This window comes from Bombina bombina, chromosome 5, assembly GCF_027579735.1.
Source record: "Bombina bombina isolate aBomBom1 chromosome 5, aBomBom1.pri, whole genome shotgun sequence".
Classification (NCBI taxonomy): domain Eukaryota; kingdom Metazoa; phylum Chordata; class Amphibia; order Anura; family Bombinatoridae; genus Bombina; species Bombina bombina.
The window spans coordinates 629,497,547-629,523,526 of record NC_069503.1 but is presented as its reverse complement, the minus strand read 5'-3'; the positions used below and the strand labels follow the sequence as shown (position 1 = coordinate 629,523,526).

Sequence of the window (25,980 nt, the reverse complement as noted above, 5' to 3'; positions counted from 1 at the left end):
AGAGAATAAAGAAAATTTGATAATAGGAGTAAATTAGAAAGTTGCTTAAAAATTCATGCTCAATCTGAATCATGAAAGAAAATGTTTGGGTACAGTGTCCCTTTAAGATGTCTATCCTGCCACTCATACTTTATAAATATCAAGCACTACCTATATAATTGCCTCATATATACATTAACCCATTACAGAATATTGTCAATGCTTTTATCTGGCACAATAAAATGCCTAGGATCTTAAAAAAAAAACACTATGTATAGGAACAGGAAAGAAGGGGGACTAAGCCTACTCAATTTAATGTACTATAGACAAGCAACTTCTCTAAATAGAGTGATAGACTGGAACAAACATGCCATCAACAAAGAATGGGTAGGGCTAGAAAAACAAAAATGTATGCTTACCTGATAAATGTCTTTCTTTCCGGATATGGTGAGTCCATAACGTCATCAATTACTGTTGGGAATATCACTCTTGGCCAGCAGGAGGAGGCAAACAGCACAAGTGTCACTCCCCTACCCATAATCCCCAGCCATTCGACCAAAGGGAAATGGAAAAAAGGAATAACACAAAGGTGTAGAGGTGCCTGAGGTTTAGTAAAAAATAACTGTCTTTTAAAAAACAGGGTGGGGTTGTGGACTCACCATATCCGTAAATTATCAGGTAAGCATAAATTTTGTTTTCTTTCCTAAGATATTATGAGCCCAAAACGTCATCAATTACTGTTGGGACTCAATACCCAAAAGCTAGAGGACACAGATGACTAGGGAGGGAAAAAAAAACCAGACAGGCAGACCAAAACAGAAGGCACCACCGCTTGAAAAACTTTTTTCCCCAAAAGGAAGCCTCAGCCGAGGCAAAAGTATCAAATTTGTAAAACTTGGAAAAAGTATTTAAAGGACCAAGTTGCAGCCTTGCAAATCTGTTGCACAGAAGCTTTGTTTTTGAAAGCCCAAGAAGAGGAGACAGCCCTAGTAGAATGAGCTTTTATTCTCTCAGGAGGCTGCTGACCAGCAGTCTCATAAGCCAAAGGAATAATACTTCTCAACCAGAGAGAAAGAGAAGTAGCAGTAGCTTTCTGACCTTTACGCTTTCCAGAGAAACACACAAACAGGGAAGAGGACTGACGAAAATCCTTAGTCGCCTGTAGGTAGCATTTTAGAGCATGCACAACATCCAGGTTGTGCAACAAACGTTCCTTATTAGAAGAAGGATTAGGACATAAAGAATGAAAAACAACAATTTCCTGATTAATATTTCTATTAGAAACCACCTTAGGAAGAAAACCCAACTTAGTACGAAAAACTGCCTTATCTGCATGAAAGATAAGATAAGGTGAATCACACTGCAAAGCTGAGAGTTCCGAGACTCTTCGAGCAGAAGAAATAGCAATAAGAAACAAAACCTTCCAAGATAACAACTTAATATCTATGGAATGCAAAGGCTCAAACGGAGCCTGCTGCAAAACTTTAAGAACAAGGTTAAGGCTTCAAGGAGGAACAACAGAGACTTAAACACAGGCCTGATTCTGACCAGGGCCTGACAAAAGGATTGAACATCTGGCAAATCCGCCAGACGTTTATGCAACAAAATAGATAATGCAGATATCTGACCCTTTAGATAACTGGCTGACAATCCTTTCTCCAGACCTTCCTGGAAAAAAGACAAAATCCTAGGAATCCTGACCCTACTCCAAGAGTAGCCCTTGGATTTGCACCAATAAAATTATTTACACCATACCTAGGTAACAGGCTTGCGAGCCTGAATCATGGTCTCAATGACCGACTCAGAAAAACCACGCTTAGACAGAACTAAGCTTTCAATCTCCAAGCAGTCAGCTTCAGAGAAACAAGATTTGGATGGAGTAATGGATCCTGAGTTAGAAGGTCGTTCCTCAGAGGCAACCGCCAAGGTGGAAGAGATGACAACTTTACTAATTCTGCATACCAGATCCTGCGAGGCCACGCAGGGGCTATTCGAATTACCAAAGCTCTCTCCTGTTTGATATGAGCAATGACTCGTGGAAGGAGAGCAAATGAAGAAAACAGATATGCTAGCCTGAAATCCAAAGGAACTGCCAGAGGATCGATCAGTGAGGCCTGCGGATCTCTTGACCTTGAACCGTACCTTGATGTTCTGCCGAGAAGTCATCAGATCTAATTCCGGAAACCCCCATTTGAGGGTTAACCTGGAGAACACCTCCGGATGGAGTGCCCACTCCCCGGGATGAAATGTGTGTCTGCTCAGAAAGTCCGCTTCCCAGTTGACCACACCTGGGATGTGGATGGCAGAAAGACCGCAATTGTGAGCCTCCGCCCATGAATAATCCGAGCCACCTCCTTCATGGCTAAGGAACTCCAAGTTCCTCCCTGGTGTTTGATGTAAGCCACTGAAGTGATATTGTCCGACTGGAACCTGATAAACCGGGCTAAGGACAACTGAGGCCAAGCTATCAGAGCGTTGTAAATCGCTCTCAACTCCAAGATATTTTTGGGGAGAGCAGACTCCTCCCGAGTCCAAAGTCCCTATATGTGCCTTTAACGAGTCCCAGACAGTTACCCAGCCCAGTAGGCTGGCGTCTGTGGTTACAATCACCCAGGAAGTTCTCCGGAAACATGTGCCCTGAGACAGATGTTCCTGAGAAAGCCACCACGGGAGAGAGTCTCTTGTCGACTGATCTATATCTATCCTTTGAGACAGATCCGAATGGTCCCCGTTCCACTGTCTAAGCATGCATAACTGCAGAGCTCTCAAATGGAATCGAGCAAAGGGAATTATATCCATGGAAGCAACCATCATAGCAATTACCTCCATACACTGAGCCACTGATGGCTGAACAGTAGACTGTAGGGAGAGGCAACAGGAAAGGATTTTTGATTTTCTGACCTCTGTCAGAAATTTTTTATAGATAGGGAATCTATTATGGTCCATAAGAAAAACACCCTTGTAGCTGGAACAAGGGAACTCTTTTCTAGATTCACTCTTCATCCGTGGGAATGTAGAAAAGACAACAAGATCTCTGTATGAGAGTTTGTTGTTGAAAAGATGGCGCCTGAACCAATATGTCGTCCAGGTAGGGAGCCATCACAATTCCCCGGGCCCTGATCACTGCCAAGAGAGCCCCCAGAACCTTTGAGAAAATTCTGGGAGCTGTGGCAAGGCCAAACGGAAGAGCCACAAACTGAAAGGGTTTGTCCAGAAAGGCGAATCTCAGGTACCTGCAATGATCCCTGTGGATGGGCACATGAAGATACGCATCCTTCAGGTCTATGGTCGTCATGAACTGACCTTCTTGTACCAAAGGAAAAAATGGACTGAATAGTTTCCATCTTGAAGGATGGCACCCTGAGAAACTTGTTTAGACACTTTAGGTCTAGAATAGGATGAAAAAAGTTCACTCTTTTTTGGGAACCACAAACAGATTTGAATAGAATGCCAAACCCTGTTCCCTTACAGGAACTGGAACTATCACCCCCAGGGAAGAAAGGCCCAGAACGCAATTCAAGAATATCAAATGTGATTGGATGCGTCAAAGTACTAATCTGTTTCCAGTTAGAGAGTAAAATACACAAATATAGTGTCAAGTGCTACTATTAGAACACTAATAAGTAATATATCTATACAATATGATTAAATGTACAAAGATATATACGATCATGAAAATAAAAATCGTCAGCTAAAAAGCTAATATATCTTGTGAACTAGTGATAACTGATACGCCACAGTACTGATCTGTTTCCAGTTTGTGAGCAAAATACACCAATATAGTGTCAAGTGCTGCTATTAAAGCACTAATTAGCTAGTGATAACTGACAAGCATGAGGAATTGTTATTTGTGTTACAGTGTCATCTGTAGTGCTCAAACTGATACCATATAGCAAATTCCTTAATACATAATAAGTGACAATGTATCAAAATACAAATATCATATAGTGCTGTGAAAAATATACCAAAGTTCGTATAGTGTTTAAAGTTCAAATGCACTTAACAATAGTGTGGATCTGTCACATTGGTTCCAAGGGAATACTCTGCAGAGTTCCCGAATAGGCGGCAGACTGCTCCTTCCTCAATCATTGATTCAGATGCAAGTCAGCGCACACAATATCATGTACTTACAGGATTTAAAGCAATTGAGAAGTGCTACAAGGGCCTCCTGGACTCTTAAAGTCGTCCAGACAACTTTCCTCGTATCCTCCAGACAGCTTATGACTGAGATCGACTGCCAAACACCGTAAGCAGGGTGAACTTGTGGGTCGGTATTCTTATGAAATACGTGAAGTTGCGGACATACAACTTTCCCAGCTCTACATAGAGCCTCCACACTCTCTTTATGCAGGTGTGGTAATCAGATTTAAATAGTAGTACATTAAACTAAAAGCTTGTGGAAATAGTCAAATATATCAAAAGACTTTAAACTTAAAAACACAACGTTTCACGATCTGATCTGACCGTTTCCTCAGGTGTGCATAAATGATTAAAATTTCCACGACTTAAAATACTTTTTTTAGCATCCTAGAAACCTTAGTACGCTTGCGAAGGTCTCCCATGCGTGTTATCCAAATTGTCTAACATCGCATAATTACTCAATTGGTGTGATCGACTCCAATCGGATTCAATACTTTCTACCCAGCCCTTTTCTGATGGGAGAATTCTATGGGCTGGTAAAAATTCTGTGTTCCAATAAGCAGCACGGAAAAAGAACAAACCCACCCCCATAGGGAGAAAGGTATTACCAGTGTTAGATCTCTAAAACAGAAACCTTCGCACAAGGTGTATAAAAATCTAAAAAGATCAAATATCCCCTATAACACATACAATGATCTCCTACATTAAAAACACTGGCAATTTAATTACATTACATGCTTGTATAAATAATCAGATATCAATCAACTATTTCCGTGTTGGTTACAACGATTATTTCCCAATATAGGGTTATTATATCAAATACATATAACACACTCTAGTGATCTAAAACGATCCTAATGATAGTCACCCCTTTGGACTAATTATTAGGGATAACAAAATATTGCATATACTGCAGCGCCATCCCCCATATAATGCAGTCTTCCAGATGAGATGAGATGATCTAGTTGCCCCGACTAGAAAATCTACGACTGTAGGTCCCACCTATTCTACTCATACTCAAACTATTAATGCTCCTGCATATATAAGGTCTATGTGTGTTAAACTATATTAAATGATGATCCATACGTATGACACTACAATGTCTATAACTCTCTATACTTGTGGTACTGGCCTTCATGTATCCCCAGTGAGGGTATAAAAACCCTTATATAAATTCCTATATATAAATAGAAGGCAGTTAGTTTGTGTCAGTGAATCTAATGCAATATACTAGTGATGTATTGATTATCTATCTTATAGCAATAAAAAAATATATACTGTATATTAAATTCAAGAATGCCTCTCTTTATCTGGTCTGCAGATAACCTTGAGAGAAGAAACCTGCCCCTGGGGGGGAAAAAGGTCTTGAATTCTATTTTGTAACCCTGAGACACTATGTCCACAGCCCAAGGATCTGGGACCTCTCGGACCCAGGCTTGATAGAACAGAGAAAGTCTGCCCCCCACTTGATCCGTTCCCGGACCAGAGGCGAACACTTCATGCTGACTTAGACTCAGCTGAGAGTTTCTTAGATTGCTTCCCTTTGTTCCAAGACTGATTGGGCTTCCAAGAAGGCTTGGGCTGTTCCTGCTTGGAAGAAGGAGAGAAAGACTTTGACGTCCTTTAGGTCTATTCTTCTTGTCTTGTGGTAGAAAAGACCCTTTTCCACCAGTAATGTCAGAAATAATTTCTGCCAAACCCGGGCCAAACAAGGTCTTACCCTTGTAAGGAAGCGCTAAAAGTTTGGATTTAGACGTAACATCTGCTGACCATGATTTTAGCCACAAAGCCCTGCGAGCTAGCACAATGAAGCCAGATATCTTGGCTCCCAGCTTAATAACTTGCATGGTAGCATCAGAAATAAAGGAGTTGGCTAGTTTGAGAGCCTTAATCCTATCCTGTATCTCCTCCAAATGAGTCTCTACTTGAAGAGAATCAGACAAACATCATACCAATAAGATGCTGCACTAGATACAGTGGCAATATAAACTGCAGGTTGCCATTGGAGACCCTGATGAACATACATCTTCTTCAAATAAACCTCCAGCTTCTTGTCCATTGGATCCTTAAAAGAGCAGCTATCCTCAATAGGAATAGTAGTTCTCTTATCCAGAATAGAAATGGCCCCTTCTACCTTAGGCACCGTCCACCATGCATCTTTAATGGAGTCTGCGACAGGAAACATCTTTTTAAAAACAGGAGACAGGCAAAATAGTATCCCTGGTTTCTCCCATTCCTGCACAATAATCTCCGTAGCACTGTATGGATCAGGAAACACTTCCACAGAGGAAGGGACATCAAAGTTATTAAGTTTACTTGATTTTTTAGGGTCGGAGTCGTCCAAAATAGCTAAAACCTCCTTTAACAATACACAAAGGTGTTCAAGCTTAAATCTAAAGGATACTACTTCAGCATCAGATGAAGGGATTATACTGTCCGAATCTAAGATTTCACCCTCAGAGGATACCGACGTATCCTCCTCATCAGACTTATGAGAGAGGGCAATCAGAGTAGCAGAGGCAGGAGCAGAAACCTTACTATCTGAATCTCTAATTTTCCTCTTGCGCTTCCCCTGTAACATGGAAATAGCAGATAAAGCAGCAGATCCCGCAGAAGATTCCCGAGCAGCAATTTCTGCAGGCAAATAAGCTCCTTAAGGAGACTGAGAGGAACCGCAGGGCACTGTATGTGATGCCACTAAGGCTTGGGGCATTTGAGGATAAAACCGTGGCAACGCCTGAGCAGCATCATCCTGAGAGACAGTTGGCTCAGCAACAAAAAGCTTATATTTATGCTTTAAAGTCCTCTCTATACATGAGGAACAAAATTGCAAGGGCAATGCAACCTGAGTTTCTAAACAAAGGAGACACCTGTCCACAATGACTGAATCCTGTTCCATAATGAAGGAAATTCTAGTACAATATTTTTTTATTTTTTATTAAGGAACTGTCAGTTTAAATATAGTAATAGTCAAGTTGCACCCTCACTGCGTGCAGATTTAAAAAAAACTTTGGGCAATACCGGATTTAAAATACAGATTCACTGACCAACACCTCTACACCTCAGCCTGTGACTGAGGTGCCTACCTGCCCCCTCAAGAGAAATCTAAGCTGGTCTCAATGTAATATAGCAGCCGTAGATGAAGCGACTAACTTCTCCAACTGCTCCGTAAAACTGCAAGGTGCGGAACTGAGAGGTCATGTGATCAGCCTGTGAAGCTGCGCCACAAATGCAAAGCGCATGCTTCCAGTCTGAAAAGAACCGTTACAAATATGAAAGCCGTTTCCTGACTGAAAAAAAAAATATGCCAGAGTCTGCAAAATAGATTGCAATAATATGCAATAACAGAGTCAAAAGCACCTTACTCACTCTCCTAAGTGAACTAAGTGACAGATAAAATAAAATAAGCCATGAGCCAACATCTATGGGGTTAACTCTTTCCCTTTCCAGAAAGAAAGTTAACCCCAATCTCTACCTCACATACACAATGTGCCTGCTCCCTGCCAAAAATTGACCCTGTACCCAGAAATCTAGTCTCAAAATATGATTGCAGGGAGTCTGAAACTTAACACCTTCAGTGCTTGTCTCCCAGCCCCAGAAGACCCAGCACTTACCTGCACATCTAACTGTCTCCATTTAACAGAGGCAAAGAGAATAACTGGGGATTATGGGTAGGGGAGTGACACTTAACAGCTTTGCTGTGGTGCTCTTTGCCTCCTCCTGCTGGCCAGGAGTGATATTCCCAACAGTAATTGAAGACGTTGTGGACTCACCATATCTTAGGAAAGAAAACAAAATAGCTGGATGTATTAGCTTTGAGGGCATATGCTGGACCAATAGGTCAAAAAGGCAACTTCCTAAAACTTTGCCTCAAATAATAAAAGAAACGCTCCAATTCTAGCACACGGTTGTTGAAAGAAATGGTAATATTTCCTCAAGCCCTTCTCCATTGACCCCCCATACAAGCCAATGCTGAGATCCTTATAAAACAATATTCAATAGTCCAAACCGTAAAACACATATATACACAATGGTACCATGTTATAGAATTGTGAAAGAGGACAAACTGTTAAGTAGAGATGAACTCAAAAATATAGAAGTCCATATCCCTTCTAACTGGTATACATACCATCAGCTTGCTCACTATATCTATTTCAGTCCAAACAACTCAAAACTTAGAAGACCCCTCACCTTATTTGAAATTGTTTGTTACTCCCTTTCTCTAACAAGAAGGGGCCTATCCATGGTAAATAAGCTCCTACTAAACCACCACTCTAGAACACTACCAGCTTATTGTAAAGCGTGGGAGAAAGAACTAAATTGAGAGATTTCCCCCTCAAGAATGGACAGATTCCCTTCCTCAGTTAATCTCACTGAAATGAATCTCAAACTTTTATACAGATGGTCCTTTACTCCACAAAGGTTATTAAACATCTACCCTAACACGGAAAATAAATACTGGCGAGAGGTCTAGGTACACTAACAAATATCTGGTGGGAATGTCCAGTCATTGTGAAATATTGGGGAAAAAAATAGAACTGAAGTAAAACTAGTGTTAGCACATAAATTGCCACTTGATCCCCTGATTTTTTTGTTTCACAAGGCCCCCCACTCAAATGTAAACTTAGATTGAGGTTGGCATATATATTATGTCAAATGGGGCAAAGCAAATAATCCCCTGCCTCTGGAAGAAGCCCTCAATCCCAGACACACAAGAATGGAGGGATGGACCATGATACTCAGTGACTGTAGTAAAATACCACATGTTATCTAAACAACTAGACTTTTACTATAATATGATATTTATATGTTAAGATTATCTGGCAAAGTTGAAAGGGTAAACAATAAACCCATGCAAAATAAAACCCAGAAAAGATCAGTGAAATTTCTATGTCTATTAATATGTCATGTATCAATTACACATTGTACACCTCTTGTTGATATGTTTGACATGTCTATATAAATTTGCAAAAATTCAATTAAATAAAAAAACAAAAAGGGGGGGGAAGAAGAAATATAAAATTAACCTTCTGGATTCCAGAGAGTTCTTTTTTAACTTCTTCAAGTTTGCCTTCAAGTTGTTCCACCGATTTCTCGAAATCTTTTAGTTTTTTTAATTCAGCGTCCTCTTCTGGAGAGCACTATAAAAATGCAAGAAACATTTACAAGATACTGTATTACAAATTATATAAAATTATTGTATACAAAGTAATATTTCAGAATGATGAAAATAATCTTCTACAATGTGTAAAATAAGACAGGTTATCAACAGGCTAGTTGGAAAACTATAAAGAAAACTAGATTTTTCTCTGTCACTGCATTATTTGAAGAAATATTTTAAAACGGGTATTTGTTAGAGCATATCATTTTAGCACTAGCAATGCTGCAAATATATGTCTTTAACCCACACAAAGGGGTAAATGCATAGTTAAAGTACAGCTCAGGAGCTGCAGAACAGCTGGTCCTGATCGGCAAACGTCAGTGACCTAATCAGCAGCAGCAGACAAATGTCATCCTCCATAAAGGGCTAGATTACATTACATTACGTGTTAACTGCTAGAAGTAAGCTTTTTGCGCGCGTCGGGTAGTGTGCATATCAGAGGATGAAAGTAAAACGTTTTTGAACGAGCACTAACCTCACGCACATAAAAAGCTAAACTTCGAATATCGCAACCACGTTAACGAATTCCCCCATAGATTTCAACAGAGTGTGATCAATGTGAAAAAAACACCAAAAACGTACATACTTACTCACACGTAAACCCGATCAATTTTAACCAAGTGCGCTAACCCGACATGAGCTATGGATATTTCACATTCCAATGTTCTTCACATAGACGAATATGTTCTATTTATTGAGAGTTTATATATACACACACACACATTATATATATATATATATATATATATATATATATATATATATATATATAACAGTCCCAGAGCTCCGCACTCACAGTAATTAGTAAGCGGTAGGTGCCCGGGGTGCATCCAAAGTAAACATGTACATAAGATAAGGAGACGCACTCGCCGGGTCTTAACAAATGATGTGTTTAATCCACCAGTGACGTTTCGGGGTAGTAAGCCCCGTCCTCAGACCAATGTCTGAGGACGGGGCTTACTACCCCGAAACGTCACTGGTGGATTAAAAACATCATTTGTTAAGACCCGGCGAGTGCGTCTCCTTATCATATATATATATATATATTACAGTTAAAGTGCAGAAATCAGTTAATGTGCACATTACCTAGCTAATCTGCAGATTAACTAGGGTGATCAGTTAAAGTGCAGAAAAATTGTTTCATTTCTCAAATCACCTAGGTAATCTGCACATTACCTACTAGGCACTAGTTAAAGTGCAAAAAATGCACTTTAGCGGTAATATATATATATATATATGTATATATATATATATATATATATATATATATATATATATATATATATATATATATATATATACACATATACATATATATACATACACATACATATATATATATATATATATATATATATATATATATACATACATACATACTAAAGGGAGTCCCATGGTTTTTCCTACGATAATCAGTTCATATCACTTTTTTTTAGAGAGCCTGGGGTACTTTCTTCTGAAAATGGAGGTAAAAACAAAATCTTAAAGGGCAGTGCGGCGCACTTTATGCATCATTCATTGCCCAGACACACTTCAACTTCTTAACAAGTTTATAGTAGTTTTCCCAAGGGTATAACAACTGCTCTCATTCTGTTTTTGCATTTATTAGCATCTTGGCCTCTACACTTCTAAGCATTGTATATTTCCCATTCTGCATTCTGAATTGTTACAGAATCGACTTCCCTGCAACCCATTGTGGAATTATGCAATGAGCACAAATAAATGTAAGAACATCGTACTGAGAATGTGAAATATCTGCCATTCTAGCTGTAATGTATCTGTGATAATACAGTTGAAAAACAAATAATACACTTTCAAGCACTTTAGCTTTTTAGAAAAGTTTGTTTCTCTCATGTAAACGGTTTATTGAAAAAGAAGCCGAAGAATGTTCCGATTTCGGCCGAGGGCAGATACGCTCCAGAGTGCTCTGTTCTAATCATAGCCTCGGGCGCCGCAACTGCCTCTGGGAACCTTACCATGGGTCGCAGCCCGCTCGTCTTGAAATTCTCTGTCTGGGAAATTATCTATCGAATCTATCTATTATAGATTTGATAGATAATTTCCCAGACAGAGAATTTCAAGACGAGCGGGCTGCGACCCATGGTAAGTTTCCCAGAGGCAGTTGCGGCGCTCGAGGCTCCGATTAGAACAGAGCACTCTGGAGCGTATCTGCCCTCGGCCGAAATCGGAACATTCTTCGGCTTCTTTTTCAATAAACAGTTTACATAAGAGAAACAAACTTTTCCAACTTTAACTACACGGAAGCAGTTAATGTGCACATTACCTAGGTAAAGTGCAGATTCTGCACTTTAACTGAGCAAATCAGTTAATCTGCAGATTAGCTAGGATATATATATATATAGATATATATATATATATATATATATATATATATATATATATATATATATATATATATAAACTGTACAACTCAATTGAAAAACAAACTGAAATCTTTTAGGTGAAGGGAAGTAAAAATAAAATAATAAAGTTGCATAAGTGTAACTAATACTTTGTTGGAGCACCTTTTGATTTTATTACAGCACTCAGTCTTTTTGGGTATGAGTCTATCAGAATGGCACATCTTGACTTGGCAAGATTTGCCCACTCTTCTTTGCAAAAACACTGCAAATCTGTCAGATTGGAAGGGCATCTCCTGTGCACAGCCCTCTTCAGATCACCCCACAGATTTTCGATTGGATTCAGGTCTGGGCTGGGCCATTCCAAAACTTTAATCTTCTTCTGGTGAAGCCATTCCTTTGTTGATTTGAATGTATGCTTTGGGTCGTTGTCATGCTGAAAGATGAAGTTCCTCTTCATGTTCAGCTTTCTAGCAGAAGCCTGAATGTTTTGTGCCAATATTGACTGGTATTTGGAACTGTTCATAATTCCCTCTACCTTGAATAAGGCCCCAGTTCCAGCTGAAGAAAAACAGACCCAAAGCATGATGCTTCACTGTGGGTATGGTGTTCTTTTGGTGATATGCAGTGTTGTTTTTGCGCCAAACATATCTTTTGGAATTATTGCCAAAAAGTTCAACCTTGGTTTCATCAGACCATAACACCTTTTCTCACATGCTTTTGGGAGACTTCAGATGTGTATTTGCTAAATTTAGCTGGGCTTGGATGTTTTTCTTCGTAAGAAAAGGCTTCCATCTTGCCGTCTACCTCAAAGCCCAAACATATGAAGAATACGGGAGATTGTTGTCACATGTACCACACAGCCAGTACTTGCCAGATATTCCTGCAGCTCCTTTAATGTTGCTGTAGGCCTCTTGGTAGCCTCCCTGACCAGTTTTCTTCTCGTCTTTTCATCAATTTTGGAGGGACATACAGTTCTTGGTAATGTTATTGCTGTGCCATATGTTCTCCACTTGATGATGACTGTCTTCACTGTGTTCCATGGTATATCTAATGCCTTGGAAATTCTTTTGTACCCGTCTCCTGACTGATACCTTTTAACAATGAGATCCCTCTGATGCTTTGGAAGCTCTCTGCGGACCATGGCTTTTGTGTAGGACGCGACTAAGAAAATATCAGGAAAGACCTACTAGAGCAGCTGAACTTTATTCAGGGTTAATCAGAGACACATTAAATTATGGCAAGCGTGTGATGACTCTTCTTTAACATGGTTTTGAATGCGATTGCTTAATTCTGAACACAGCTACATCCCCAGTTATAACACTTATGCAACCACATTATTTTAGTTTTTTTTGTTTACTTCCCTTCACTTTAAAGATTTCAGTTTGTTTTTCAATTGAGTTGTGTAGTTTATAGGTCACAATAAAGGTGGATAAAGTTCTGAAATGATTTATCTTTGTCTATTTTTTTTTACATCACAGAAACCTGACATTTTAACAGGGGTGTGTAGACTTTTTATATTGTGTGTGTGTGTGTTTTATGTGTGTGTATATATATATATATATATATATATATATATATATATACACATACATACATACATACATATACACACACATATAGCTATTTATAAATACTTAGCACATATTCCCCTATGTGAAGAACATAAATATGAATATTGCATAAAATCAGCCAATCACATGGCAGCAACTCAATGCATTTAGGCATCTAGAAGTGGTGATGACGACTTGCTGAAGTACAAAACCGAGCATCAGAATACGGAAGAAAGGTGTTGGGCGGTTCTTGGTGCCAGACGGGCTGGTCTGAGTATTTCAAAAACTGCTGATCTACTCGGATTTTCATGCACAACCATCTCTAGGGTTTATAGAGAATGGTCGGAAAAAGAGAAAATATCCAGTGAGTGTTTGTTGTGTGGACGACAATGCCTTGTTGATGTCAGAGGAGAATGGGCAGACTTGTTCGAGATGATAGAAAGGCAACAGTAACTCAAATAACCACTCGTTACAACCAAGGTATGCAGAATACCATCTCTGAACGTACAACAGCAGCAGAAGACCACACTGGGTGCCACTCCTGTCGGCTAAGAACAGGAAACTGAGGCTACAATTCGCACAGGCTCACCAAAATTGGACAACAGAAGATTGGAAAAATGTTGCCTGGTCTAATGAGTCTCAATTTCAGCTGCGACATTCAGATGGTAGGGTCAGAATTTGGTGTAAACAACATGAAAGCATGCATCCATCCTGCCTTGTATCAACGGTTCAGGTGGTGTAATGGTGTGGGGGATATTTTCTTGGCACACTTTGGGCCCCTAAGTACCAATTGAGAATTGTTTAAACGCCACGGCCTACCGGAGTATTGTTGCTGACCATGTCCCATCCCTTTATGACTACAGTGTACCCATCTTCTGATGGCTACTTCCAGCAGGATAATGCACCATGTCACAAAGCTCAAATCATCTCAAACTGGTTTCTTGAACATGACAATGAGTTCACTGTACTCCAATGGCCTCCACAGTCACCAGATCTCAATCCAATAGAGCACCTTTGGGATGTGGTGGAACAGGAGATTCTGTAATGCTCGTGGGATATCTCTCTATCAGACTAAACTTGGCCAGTAGTCTTCTTATCCCGGCGTCAAGTGGAATGATAGGAAATATCCCAGAGTAGAGTAAGTTAGTGAAATGAGGTAAGCAGTACTCACGGTAGTCCTTTAGGGCAATAAGAAGAAAGAGAATGGTCAAGACAGGCTGAGTCCGGCAACAGGAAGGCAATCCAGCAATAAAGCAGTTCAGGGGTGAACCAATAGAAAGAGCAGGAACAGGCGGGTATCAGCATCAAAGGAAATCCAGCAGTGTAACAGTTCAGGGGTAAACCAATAGAATGGTCAGACAGGCAGAGTTCGGCAACAATACGGCAATCCAGTAGTTAAGCAAGCAGAGTGGTCAGAGAGGCAGAGTTCAATAACAGTTTAGCAATCCAGCAATTTAGGGGTTAAGCAAGCAGAGTCGTCAGACAGGCAGAGTTCAATAACAGAATAGCAATCCAGCATACAGTAACACAGCACCAAGGAGCACACAAAGCAACACCTATACTTGGGCAGTGTATGCAAGTACTGCAGATGCTTACATAGGCGGCGATTCGCACCAAGCAGCTCAAAGGATCTGGCTTCAGATGAAGAGACGTGCGGCTATGACGTCATCGCTGCACGCTCACAGCAACCGCCGTATCCCTGCCGCAGGAAGTGGCGTGACATAGCCCCCCCCCCCCCCTCAAGGGTTCCGTCCAGGAACCAGAGTCAGCTTCAAAGATAAGCAGCACGGAATCTGGAGACCAAAGATGGAGCCTGCAAATCACCAGCAGGAACGATCTGCCACAGAGTAACCCTTTCAATGCACAAGGTACTGTAGTTGCCTGCGCCTCCTATCTGGAGTCCAGGATCTTAGCAACCTCATACTCAGGGTCACCATGAATCAAGAGCGGAGGAGGAGGTTGGAGCTGAGTGTATCTGTTCTTGATGTAGGGCTTGAGTAGTGAGCTGTGGAAGACTGGGTGTATGCGCAGGGTTCTGAGCAAGGCCACTTTGTAGGCAAAAGGAGACAGTCTTTTAAGGACTTTGTAAGGGCCGATAAACCTAGGCCCTAATTGGTGACTGGGTTGATGTAGACGAATATGTCAAGTAGAAACCCAAGCACGTTCACCTACTGAAAAGGCACGAACAGAAGCACTATGCTGATCAGCAAACCTCTTGTAACTGAGAGCGAATACGTTGCCAATGAGTAGTGAGGCTAGTAACGTGTTGGTCTGCAGCAGGAACCCCTGTGGACTGAGCGGAAAGACACGAGGTTGGTAGCCTGCTGCGGCTTGAAATGGAGAACATCGTAGAGAAGAGTGCCAATAAGTGTTCTTTGCCAGCTCAGCTAGGGGCAACAATTCAGACCAATTGGAATGAAGAGAATTAACAAAAGCTCTGAAATAGGTTTTGAGATCTTTATTCACTCTCTCAGTCAGCACATTAGTCTGGGGGATGGTAGCCAGAAGACAAGGAAATAGTGGTTCCAATCAATTTGCAAAAGGCTTTCCAAAAGGTAGAGATGAATTGAAGACCTCTGTCGGAAATAATATTCACGAGAATGCCATGAAGTCGTACCACATTTAACAGAAAGAGAGATAATTCTTGGGAAGATGGTAGTTTCTTAAAGGGTATAAAATGAGCAAGTGTGGAGAATCGATCCACCACAACCCAGATGGCTGTATGATTATCAGAAGGAGGGAGGTCTACAATGAAATCCATTGTTATGTGTGTCCAAGGTTGTTTGGGAATGGACAACGGTTGGAGCAAGTCAGGAGGCAAGGATCGGGGAGTCTTATTGGCAGCACAAGTCATGCAGGCTTTTACATAATCCTAGGTGTCAGACTTCATGGTAGGCCACCATACATGTTGGGAAAGAAGCTTAAAAGTTCTTGTTAAACCAGGATGTCCTGATAGTTTGCTATCATGAGCCCAGGGTAGCACAGGGGTGCATAGGTTCAGGAGGTACAAAGAAGATATCAGGAGCCGTGGGGGCTTCAGGAGGCTTTCTAGACTGGGCACGTTGCAGTCTTTGAAGTAGAGAGGTGTTAAGTTGAGCAACCACACAGGAAGGGGGTATGATGTGTTCAATAGGCACTTCAGAAGAGTCAGACTGAGGAAAATGACGGGAAAGGGCATCAGCCCTTTTATTTTTGGTCCCAGGAAGATAAGAGACCACAAAGTTAAAACGGGAAAAGAATAAGGCCCACTTGGCCTGTCAAGGATTGAGTCGATGAGCAGTCTCTAGGTTCGTCAGATTCTTGTGGTCAGTAAGAATCTGAATGGGATTGGCGGTACCCTCTACCCAATGATGCCATTCAGTCAGGGCCATCTTAATGGCTAAGCGTTCACGATTACCCACATCGTAATTCCTCTCAGTAGGAGTAAAGCGTTTGGAGAAAAAGGCTACAGGGTGCAATTAGGAGGTTAAAGGATCCCTTTGGGTTAAGACTGCTCCAGCTCCTATCTCAGAGGCGTCAACTTCTAAAGTGAACTGCAGGTGAGAATCAGGATGGCGGAGCAGAGGAGCAGAACAAAAGGCTTTTTTTCAGATGAGAGAAGACATCCACGGCTTCAGGAGGCCAATTTATGCAGTCTCTGTTCCATTTAGTCAACTCAGTGAGTGGAGCAACTATTTGGGAAAAGTTCTTTATAAACTTGCGGTAATAATTAAAGAACCCCAAGAATCTCTGTAGTTCTTTTAATGCGGTGGGTTGAGGCCATTCCAGAACTGCAGTGAGCTTAGAAGGATCCATGGCAAAACCTTCCTTCGAGATGACATAGCCAAGGAACTGGATCTAAACTTGATCAAACTCACATTTCTCCAGTTTGGCTACCAGAGAATTGTCTCTGAGGCGAAAAAGTACCTGTTTCACATGTTCATGATGCTCCTCAAGGGTGGAGGAGAAAATAAGGATGTCATCCAGATATACGATGATAGTGCGATTGAGGAGGTCACGGAAGACATCGTTGACAAATGCTTGAAAGACTGCAGGGGCATTACACAGCTTAAAAGGCATTATGAGGTATTCGTAATTCCCTGATCTCGTGTTGAAGGCAGTCTTCCATTCATGCCCTGGGAAGATACAAATAAGAAATTGTACGCCCCACGTAGATCCAACTTAATTAAGTAGCGAGCATTTTGGAGCGAATCAAAAAGTTCAGTGATTAAAGGAATAGGATAGAGATTCTTGATAGTAATGTTGTTTAGGGCTCTGTAGTCGATACAGGGTCTAAATCCACCATCCTTCTTACTGACGAAAAAGAAGCCAGCCCCGGCAGGAGAAGAGGAAGAGCGAATAAAACCTTTAGCTAGGTTCTCTTGTATATAATCCTTCATGGCCTTGGTTTCAGCTTTGGAGAGACGATAGGTCCTCCAGGAAAGAGGTCAATTTTGCAATCGTAAGGAGGGTGGGGTGGCAGCACATCAGCTGCTTTCTTTTCAAACACATCTGTAAAATCTGTGTATACTGAGGGAAGACTTGAAGGGGTCAGTAGACTGGCTATGGGGATGTGGTGCAGAGGAGTAACCTTAGCCAGGTAGGAGTGAAAGCAGGATGTACCCCAGGAGGCCAACTATCATTCAATCCAGTCGAATTGCGGGTTGTGTATACGAAGCCAAGGAACACCAAGGATTGACAGGCTGTGCTGGGGAATGAATGACATTGAACTGCAACTGTTCGGTATGAAGGACTCCCACAGTCAGGGTTAGGGGTGCTGATTCGAAATGGATTAACCCTGATCCAAGGGGAGTGCCAGCCAGAGTAGTTATTTTGAGACATTGTTTTTTCTGCAGAAGATGCAACCCTGCCTGAATCATAAAACATGATCAAGAAAATTTCCAGCTGCCCCTGAATCAATGAAGGCTTGAGTGTGGGCAGAATTCTGAAGGAAGGTAAGGGTAACAGGTACCAGGATCCGAGAGGAGTGAGGGGATTAAGTAGAGACCACGCTTAGAGGTACCCCAGTTTTATCCTCTAAGCATTGGCATTTTCCCGGCAAAATATCACAGTTCTTTAGTTGGGGTGAGTTAGAACCACAGTAGAAACACACAGTCTCAATCTCCTCTCTCTTTCAGATTACGTGGGCTTGAGGGAGGAGTAGATCCATGGGTTCCTCTACAGATGTAACTGGAGGTGCTGAAGGGGAAGAGGATAGTCTAGAGATTGGACGAGTAGGAGGACGAGAGGAAAGGGTTCTATGAGTTCTGTCTCTCTCAGCTTGTCTCTCCTGAAAGCGAGAATCTAGAGACTGATTCAAAGTGTTATGAATTCATCCAGGGAAGAAGGAACATCACGATAAGTAAGCTCGTCTTTGATGCGCTCATGCAAACCTCACCTAAAGGCCACCTTGAGAGCACTGCCATACCAACTGGTCTCAAGTGCCAAAGTGCGAAACTCAATGGTGTATTGTGCCACAGATCTATTATTTCCAGATCTATTGCTCTGGCGGAGATCCAAGAGAGAGTACTCTGCAGCAGAAGCACGGCCGGAGGTCCCAAACACAGAAGATAAAGCAGAAATAAAGGCATCAGCATCATTCAGGAGTTGAGCCCTCTGTTCCAAAAGGGAAGAGACCCAGGCTAGGGCCTTGTCTTTCAATAAAGAAATTATAAGTGACCTTTAACTGATGAGACTGGAAGGTGTGAGGATCATTGTGAAAGTGCAGCCTGCGCTGGTTGAGAAAACCCCTACAGTCGGTAGTACCATCATACTAGTCAGGTAATGGTATCCGGGGTATACTTCCAGAAGCAGGGGAAGAAACTGCAGCACTAGCAGCCAGGACCAGCTGTGTAACAACAGGAGCAGCATTCTTCTCTGCAACCAGTGAGGAGAGCATAGCGTTATAGCCTCTAGTTTAGAATCCACACTCTGCAAGTGTATGGTATGGGTTCCCAGCATCTGTCCCTGAAGAGTGACTGCTCTTGCTACCTCATTTGGGTCCATGGCCCAATTATACTGTAATGCTTGTGGGATATCTATCAGACCAAACTTGGCCAGTAGTCTTCTTATCCCGACATCAAGTGGAATGATAGGAAATATCCCAGAGCAGAGTAAATTAGTGAAATGAGGTAAGCAGTACTCACGGTAGACAGGGTAGTCCTTCAGGGCAATAAGAAAAAAAGACAGAGAATGGTCAAGACATGCTGAGTCCGGCAACAGGAAGGCAGTTCAGGAGTGAACCAATAGAAAGAGCAGGAACAGGCTGGTAGCATCAAAGGAAATCCAGCAGTGTAATAGTTCAGGGGTAAACCAATAGAATGGTCAGACAGGCCGAGTTTGGCAACAATATGGCAATCCAGTAGTTCAGGGGTTAAGCAAGCAGAGTGGTCAGACAGGCAGAGTTCAATATCAGTATGGCAATCCAGCAGTTCAGGGGTTAAGCAAGCAGAGTTCAATATCAGTATGGCAATCCAGCAGTTCAGGGGTTAAGCAAGCAGAGTGGTCAGACAGGCAGAGTTAAAAAACAGAATAGCAATCCAGCATACAGTAACACAGCACCCAGGAACACACAAAGAGTACTTACATAGGTGCCGACTCGCGCCAAGCAGCTCAAAGGATCCGGCTTCAGAGGAAGAGATGTGCCACAATGACGTCATCACCGCACCCTCACAGGAACCGCCGCATCTCTGGCAACAGCCAGAGAAGCAACCACCGCGTCCTTGGCAACAGCCAGGGCAGCGCAGGAAGGGGCGTGACAGATTCACATCATGGATGTGCAGCCGACAAATCTGCAGCAACTGCATGATGCCATCATGTCAATATGGACCAAAATCTCTGAGGAATTTTTCCAACACCTTGTTGAATCTATGCAATGAAGAATTAAGGCAGTTCTGAAAACAAAAGGGCGTCCAACCCGGTACTAGCAAGGTGTACCTAATATATATATATCAAAATAACAAGAATATTGCATTGAGCAATGATACTTTTTTTATTGGACTAACTATACATTTATAAGTTGACAAGCTTTCGGAAGAGTTCCTTCCTTTATCAAGTCTAAAAGCAACACATATACATATACATATATATATACATACATATATATATATATATATACATATATATATATATATATATATATATATATATATATATATATATACACATATACATATACATATATATACACATATACATATATATATATATATATATATATATATATATATATATATATATATATATATATATATATATATATATATATATAAATAAAAAAGAAGAAAACAGGGCGCAACCCCTCTAAGTGTAATATGTTGATTAAAATATTATATTTATTACATTTCACAAATGCAACCTCAGAATAAAACCTCAAACAATATGAGGTATGATGACAGCACTGGGGAACAGCAAAGGTCCCTCAAAGCGTTTTAACTGCAGAGTACAAAAAGTTAACTGTATCTGGATATCCAGTGTATGATGTGTGTTCTCACTCGTGTCAAATGACACTACTCACGGATTCCTTGATATGGCTTTGGTCCTTTAGGTAGTCCCCACACATAAAGTACAACTGAGTTGCACAGTTCAAGATATCAAATGTAAATATCACCACACTGTGTCCGCATCAGCTGTCTCACAAGTATAAAGCCGGAAACCTGCGAGAGCTGGAGCGGATGACGTAAAGACGGTGGGCGTGGCCTTGCGCTTTTCGTAGGGTATATACATACATACACACACACACACACACACACACATACACACACAGAAAACCTGGCACTCGCCAGCAGATTCACAGCAATGTTTAAAAGCAAAACTGGGGGAAGTCGGTTACATTTGGCACCAAAGGATGAAGCCCAGGACCACGACAAGGTCTCCCCCTTCCTGGGACCCTAAACCAGCACCCACACAATGCATACTTCAAACAATCCAACTGGCGCCAAATGTAACTGAATTCCCCCAGTTTTGCTTTTAAACATTACTGTGAATCTGCTGGCGAGTGCCAGGTTTTCTGTGTTGATAATGTTTGTAATGCTTCCCTGCGGGCCTGTCACCCAGGATGCTCTGGGGTTAACTGCTTGGGTTGCTGGGAATTTTACAGCTGTCTGTCAGTGTTCAGGGCTGTGTGGTTTGCTGTGGCTTAGGATGTGTACCCAGTCCAGTCTGAGAGTGCGGTCCATTCCTGTGTTTTGCATGTATGTATATGTATATATATATATCTGTAAATACATATATACACACACACACAAGTGTAACTGTACTTTTAAAATGTATTTGTGATGTGTTTGGTGCATCTTCTTTGTTGACAGTAACAGTTAACCAGAGCTCTGATTTTGTGCTATCCTGACACGCGTTAAATTCAACTGCGCTCAAGGGAACATGTTTACATTCAACTTGTAATACACTCGTAGCTTCCGATGTGCGCAAAGAGCCACCAAAATCCCTTATCGCACATGCCCAGCAGTTAGTTCGCCACTTGCAATCTAGCCCAAAATGTTTTATTATGTATAGGGACATGAAACCCATTTTTTTTTAATTTTATGATTCAGATAGAGTATGCAATTTTAAACAACTTTCCAAAGTTATCTAATTTGTTTTGTTCAATTGGTATCCTTTGTTGAAAAGCATACCTAGGTGGGCTGAGGAGCTGCACATATATGTCTCATGTTATTGGCTCACTAATATGAATTGCCATTTCTTCAACAAAGGATACCAAAAGAATGAAGAAAATTAGATAAAAATAAGTAAATTGGAAAGCTGTTTAAAATTGTATTCTCTATCTGAATCATGAAAGGCAGATTTGGGGTTCCATGTCCCTTTAAACAATTTTTCATTTTTGTCCCTGTTTTCCTGTAATTTCTCCATTATAGCCAGAGAAGTTCTAGTGCATCCTATAGAATCCAGAATATCGAACCTGCAACATTCTATCCAGTGATTTCTTGATCAATGCAAAAACTCATTTATATTTGTCTCTAACTGGCTAAAGCCAAGGAGATAACTATACATAATCACTAATGGTAGCAAAACCCTGCACATTTATTTTTTTTACTAATAAACCATTTTAAATTAAACTTTCATGATTCAGAAAGTACATGACAGTTTACACAGCTTTCCAATTTACTTTGAATAGCAACAGTTTTTTGTTCTAGTGGTATCCTTTATTGAAGAGCATACTTTCAAGAGCATATCGTCATCAGGAGCCGAAGTGCTCTGAAAGCTTGCACACAAAAAAAAAATAATTTTTGTTAGTCAATAAAGGTATCACTTATACAATTTATTTTATTTTTCAGTCAGTTAACTGGCTAACATGGGGTACCAAGAAGACAATTTTTTTTTTATCTATACCATGAAACTTTAATTTGACTTTCATGTCTCTTTAAATGCTTTTAAAACTATTTTATTGTTTACATCTTTTGCAATGAGGTACTTAAAAGGGACAGTCTAGTCAAAATTAAACTTTCATGATTCAGATAGGGCATGTCATTTTAAACAACTTTCCATTTTACTTTTATCATCAAATTTGTTTTGCTCTCTTGTTATTCTTTGTGGAAAGCTAAACCTAGGTAGGCTCATATGCTAATTTATAAGCCATTGAACTTCCTCTTATCTCAGTGCCTTTTGACAATCTTTGGCAGACACTACTAGTTCCTGTGTGTCATATAGATAGCACTGTGCTCACTCCCGTGGAGTTATTTATGAGTGAGAACCGATTGGCTAAAATGCAAGTGTGTCAAAAGAACTGAGATAAGGGGGCAGTCAGCAGTGGATTGGATACAAGGTAATCACAGAGGTAAAAAGTGTATTCATATAACCGTGTTGGTTATGCAAAACTGGGGAATGGGTAATAAAGGGATTATCAATCTTTTTAAACAATAACAATTCTGGAGTAGACTGTCCATTTAACCGATAATCTGTATATTATGTAACTTTAGCTGACTTTTTACAGTTAGAAAAGGAACAATAAAGACCAATATTACCTTTTTTCCAATTAACATTATTTTACAACCATTTTTGATGCCCACTGTCAACATCTTCTCCTCCATTTCCTTCAGTGACTTTCCTAAATAAGAGACAGAAAACAACAAAATAGTCATATAATTAATCACACATTTTTACCGATCTAGGAACTGCAGGACCTTTAGATAAATCTGAAAACAATATGGTCAGTTCACTCTACTTTAGCAATGTTTTATGTAATATCTATGTAAAGGATGCTGCATATATTCACCAAAAGGCATTGTATTTATGGAGTATGTGATTTATTAGAAGTACATAATGGTTTTCTTTTCACACTAATATTTACTTTTTTTTTCTCCACTTTCTACATTCAATAAACATATGAACAGAAAATAACAATTTAAAAAAAAAAAAAAAAAACAACATCTTAAAAACAGGGGCACTTTCATTTATTAAACTTTACAATGAAGCCTTGTTTTTTTTAAAAAATACTTAACTTTCTTTATGGAAAGCAGACCAGCGATCCTCTGCCCGCATCTCTTGCTGTAGTTACCACAGCAATGACGAATCCGGCTTCCTCCAATTGTTGTGTGGACCCACAAGCTTGATGCCAAAAGGGGGCACGCAACGATTGGAGGAAGCCGGATTTGTCATCGCTGTGCTAACCGGTCTGTTATAAAGAAAGGTAAGTATTTTAAAAAAGAAGCTTCATTGTAAAGTTTAATGAATGAAAGTGCCCCTGTTTTTAAGATTAGTTTTAGATACCGGGCACTTATTCATTAAACTTTACAATCACTTTAAGCACACCAAGGTTAAAGTGTAATCATGCAATTAGAGAAGTTTTATCTTTTTTTTTTAAGATGGCTATAATATGAAAAAAGGAACAATATAACATCTTATTCAAGAATCAGTCCCTATGTAAATACGAAAAAAAGAGATCTGAAGCTAGCAAATGCATCTCTTCATCGTCACTGAGCTCTCCAAACTTAGAGAATCCAGGAGATTGGCAACTTGTGAGGGTATTTTTAAAGACTGTTTAAATCATCTCATCTTAAGCATTTTAAACAACACCATCAAACAAGTTCACATAAAAAAGGAGTGATTATACAATATACAAACACATTAGGAAAGTTTTCCTCTGTCAAAAGCACACTGGTCTAGAAGAGGCTGCGTCCGGGTGGTAAATCGCCAAAGAACTAGCCGATGAGCTGTTGTTCATTCCTGGTAGAGCACTTCTCTCTTTGTATGGAAATTAATATGACCCTGGGGAAGTCTCCCTATGGGTGAAACCAGATGTGGACTCCTTGCCCAGTGTGCTTAGAGGAATGTGGCTGCACCTCACTGACGAGGCCCATAGGAGGTCGAAACGATCATCTGGGGTTGTCATGTTCCTTATTCAGAGGAGAATTGCCTGGTATTTCAGGGCTGGACTGACCTTACTTGGCAGGATCAGACTGATATATTTCAGGAAAGTTTTGCTCTGAGTGATTATACAATATACACACACATTAGGAAATAAGTTTTCCTCTGTGAAAAGCACACTGGTCTAAAAGAGGCTGTTTCCGGGTGGTAAATTGCGTATGTATGTGTGTGTCAGGGATGCGCAATTCCTATCGCCCGACGCCCGGGACATGCAGTTTTGGGTGCAGGGCATGTGGATTTTTTTCACATTTAGCCCTGCTGCGGGCAAGCAGATCGTTAATGATTTTTTTTTTTTTACTCCTTAGTAACCAGACCGTTATTATAGCTTTTTTTCCCTCCCTTATTAAGCAGACGTTTGTTTTTTTCTTTCTTTATTAAGCAGACAGTAAAAGCTCCCCCTCCCACATTATTACCGCAGCCATTTCACAGCGTGTCCCACGCTGCTCAGCTCCTCCCTTCTAGTCCCCGTGTGCGGTGTTGAAGACTTTTGAGGTGGGTGGTAGACTTGTCTCTCTGTGATTTTCTGGCGCAGCTATTATACAGTAACTGAGTATAATAGAGATTGGCTTGCTCTGCTGTTAGCTAATCTGTTAGCTGGAGGGGGTACGTTTTGAAAATACATAAATAGTTGTATGATTTTTCTTACTTAAGAAAAATCATACACATATTTATTTATTTTTAAAACGTACCCCCTCCAGCTAACAGATTAGCTAACAGCAGCGCAGGAGCAGAATAGAGGGGTAACTGGCAAGTTATACCGCAGCTCTGCTGAGTCTGAGATATAGCTTGTGAACCTCAAGCGTTTGCTAACTATTGATATGGCTTCTACTCTACACGGGAGATACGATGTTCAGTTTGATCCTGGAGGTAATTACATACCGTAATCCGTTCCGGAGTGGGATAGCCTTACAATCCTCTCATTGTTATCTTTGCAGTATCCATTATCAGAACTTTTTCCCTTTTCAACAGTTCCATACCTATGTATATAGAACTAAAAAAGTGACAACTTCTGTAACCTGGGCTTCTTTATTCTTGCCAAAATCACTAACTGCCTCTATGTTCAACTTGGGCATTTATCCTTAAAACGAGTATCCCTCTGGTGTCCCTACGCAAACTGCCAAATATGTTACACACATATTTGCTGGACCATTAAAGGCTGTTTGCTGTTAATTCAACACTTATTAACTAAAAAAGAAGCAAGTATCCATCCATAATATCAATGCTGATAATGTTTAGGCAGTGTTTATGAATACCGCTGTATTCATAACTTTGTCAGTAGTTTAACCATTTTTTTTAAAGGCAGCAGTATTGTCACATGCATAATGTCATTTAAATCCTTTAAAGTCATAGTAAATCTTTCATTTGCCAGAGATGGCTGAAACAACCAAGGAGTTTGTGGGGGTTTTTTGTTTGGTTTTTAAAGTGCCATTTT

General features: G+C 40.5%; 2 protein-coding genes across 2 annotated transcripts in view; one reads left to right on the top strand and one right to left on the bottom strand.

Annotated features, from left to right (window-relative positions):
* Nucleotides 1-25,980, top strand: part of LOC128660657 (ropporin-1-like protein) — a 230,393-nt gene that overhangs the window by 156,877 nt on the left and 47,536 nt on the right. The gene's annotated exons all lie outside the window — the stretch shown is intronic.
* BAG1 (BAG cochaperone 1) overlaps nt 1-25,980 on the bottom strand; it is a 131,980-nt gene that overhangs the window by 100,910 nt on the left and 5,090 nt on the right. Inside the window, exons 3-4 of the mRNA XM_053714592.1 lie at nt 23,147-23,229; nt 9,147-9,260 (exon numbers count right to left, since the gene is read on the bottom strand). Coding sequence (XP_053570567.1) covers nt 9,147-9,260; nt 23,147-23,229 — 197 coding nt within the window. The remainder of the gene's footprint in view (nt 1-9,146; nt 9,261-23,146; nt 23,230-25,980) is intronic.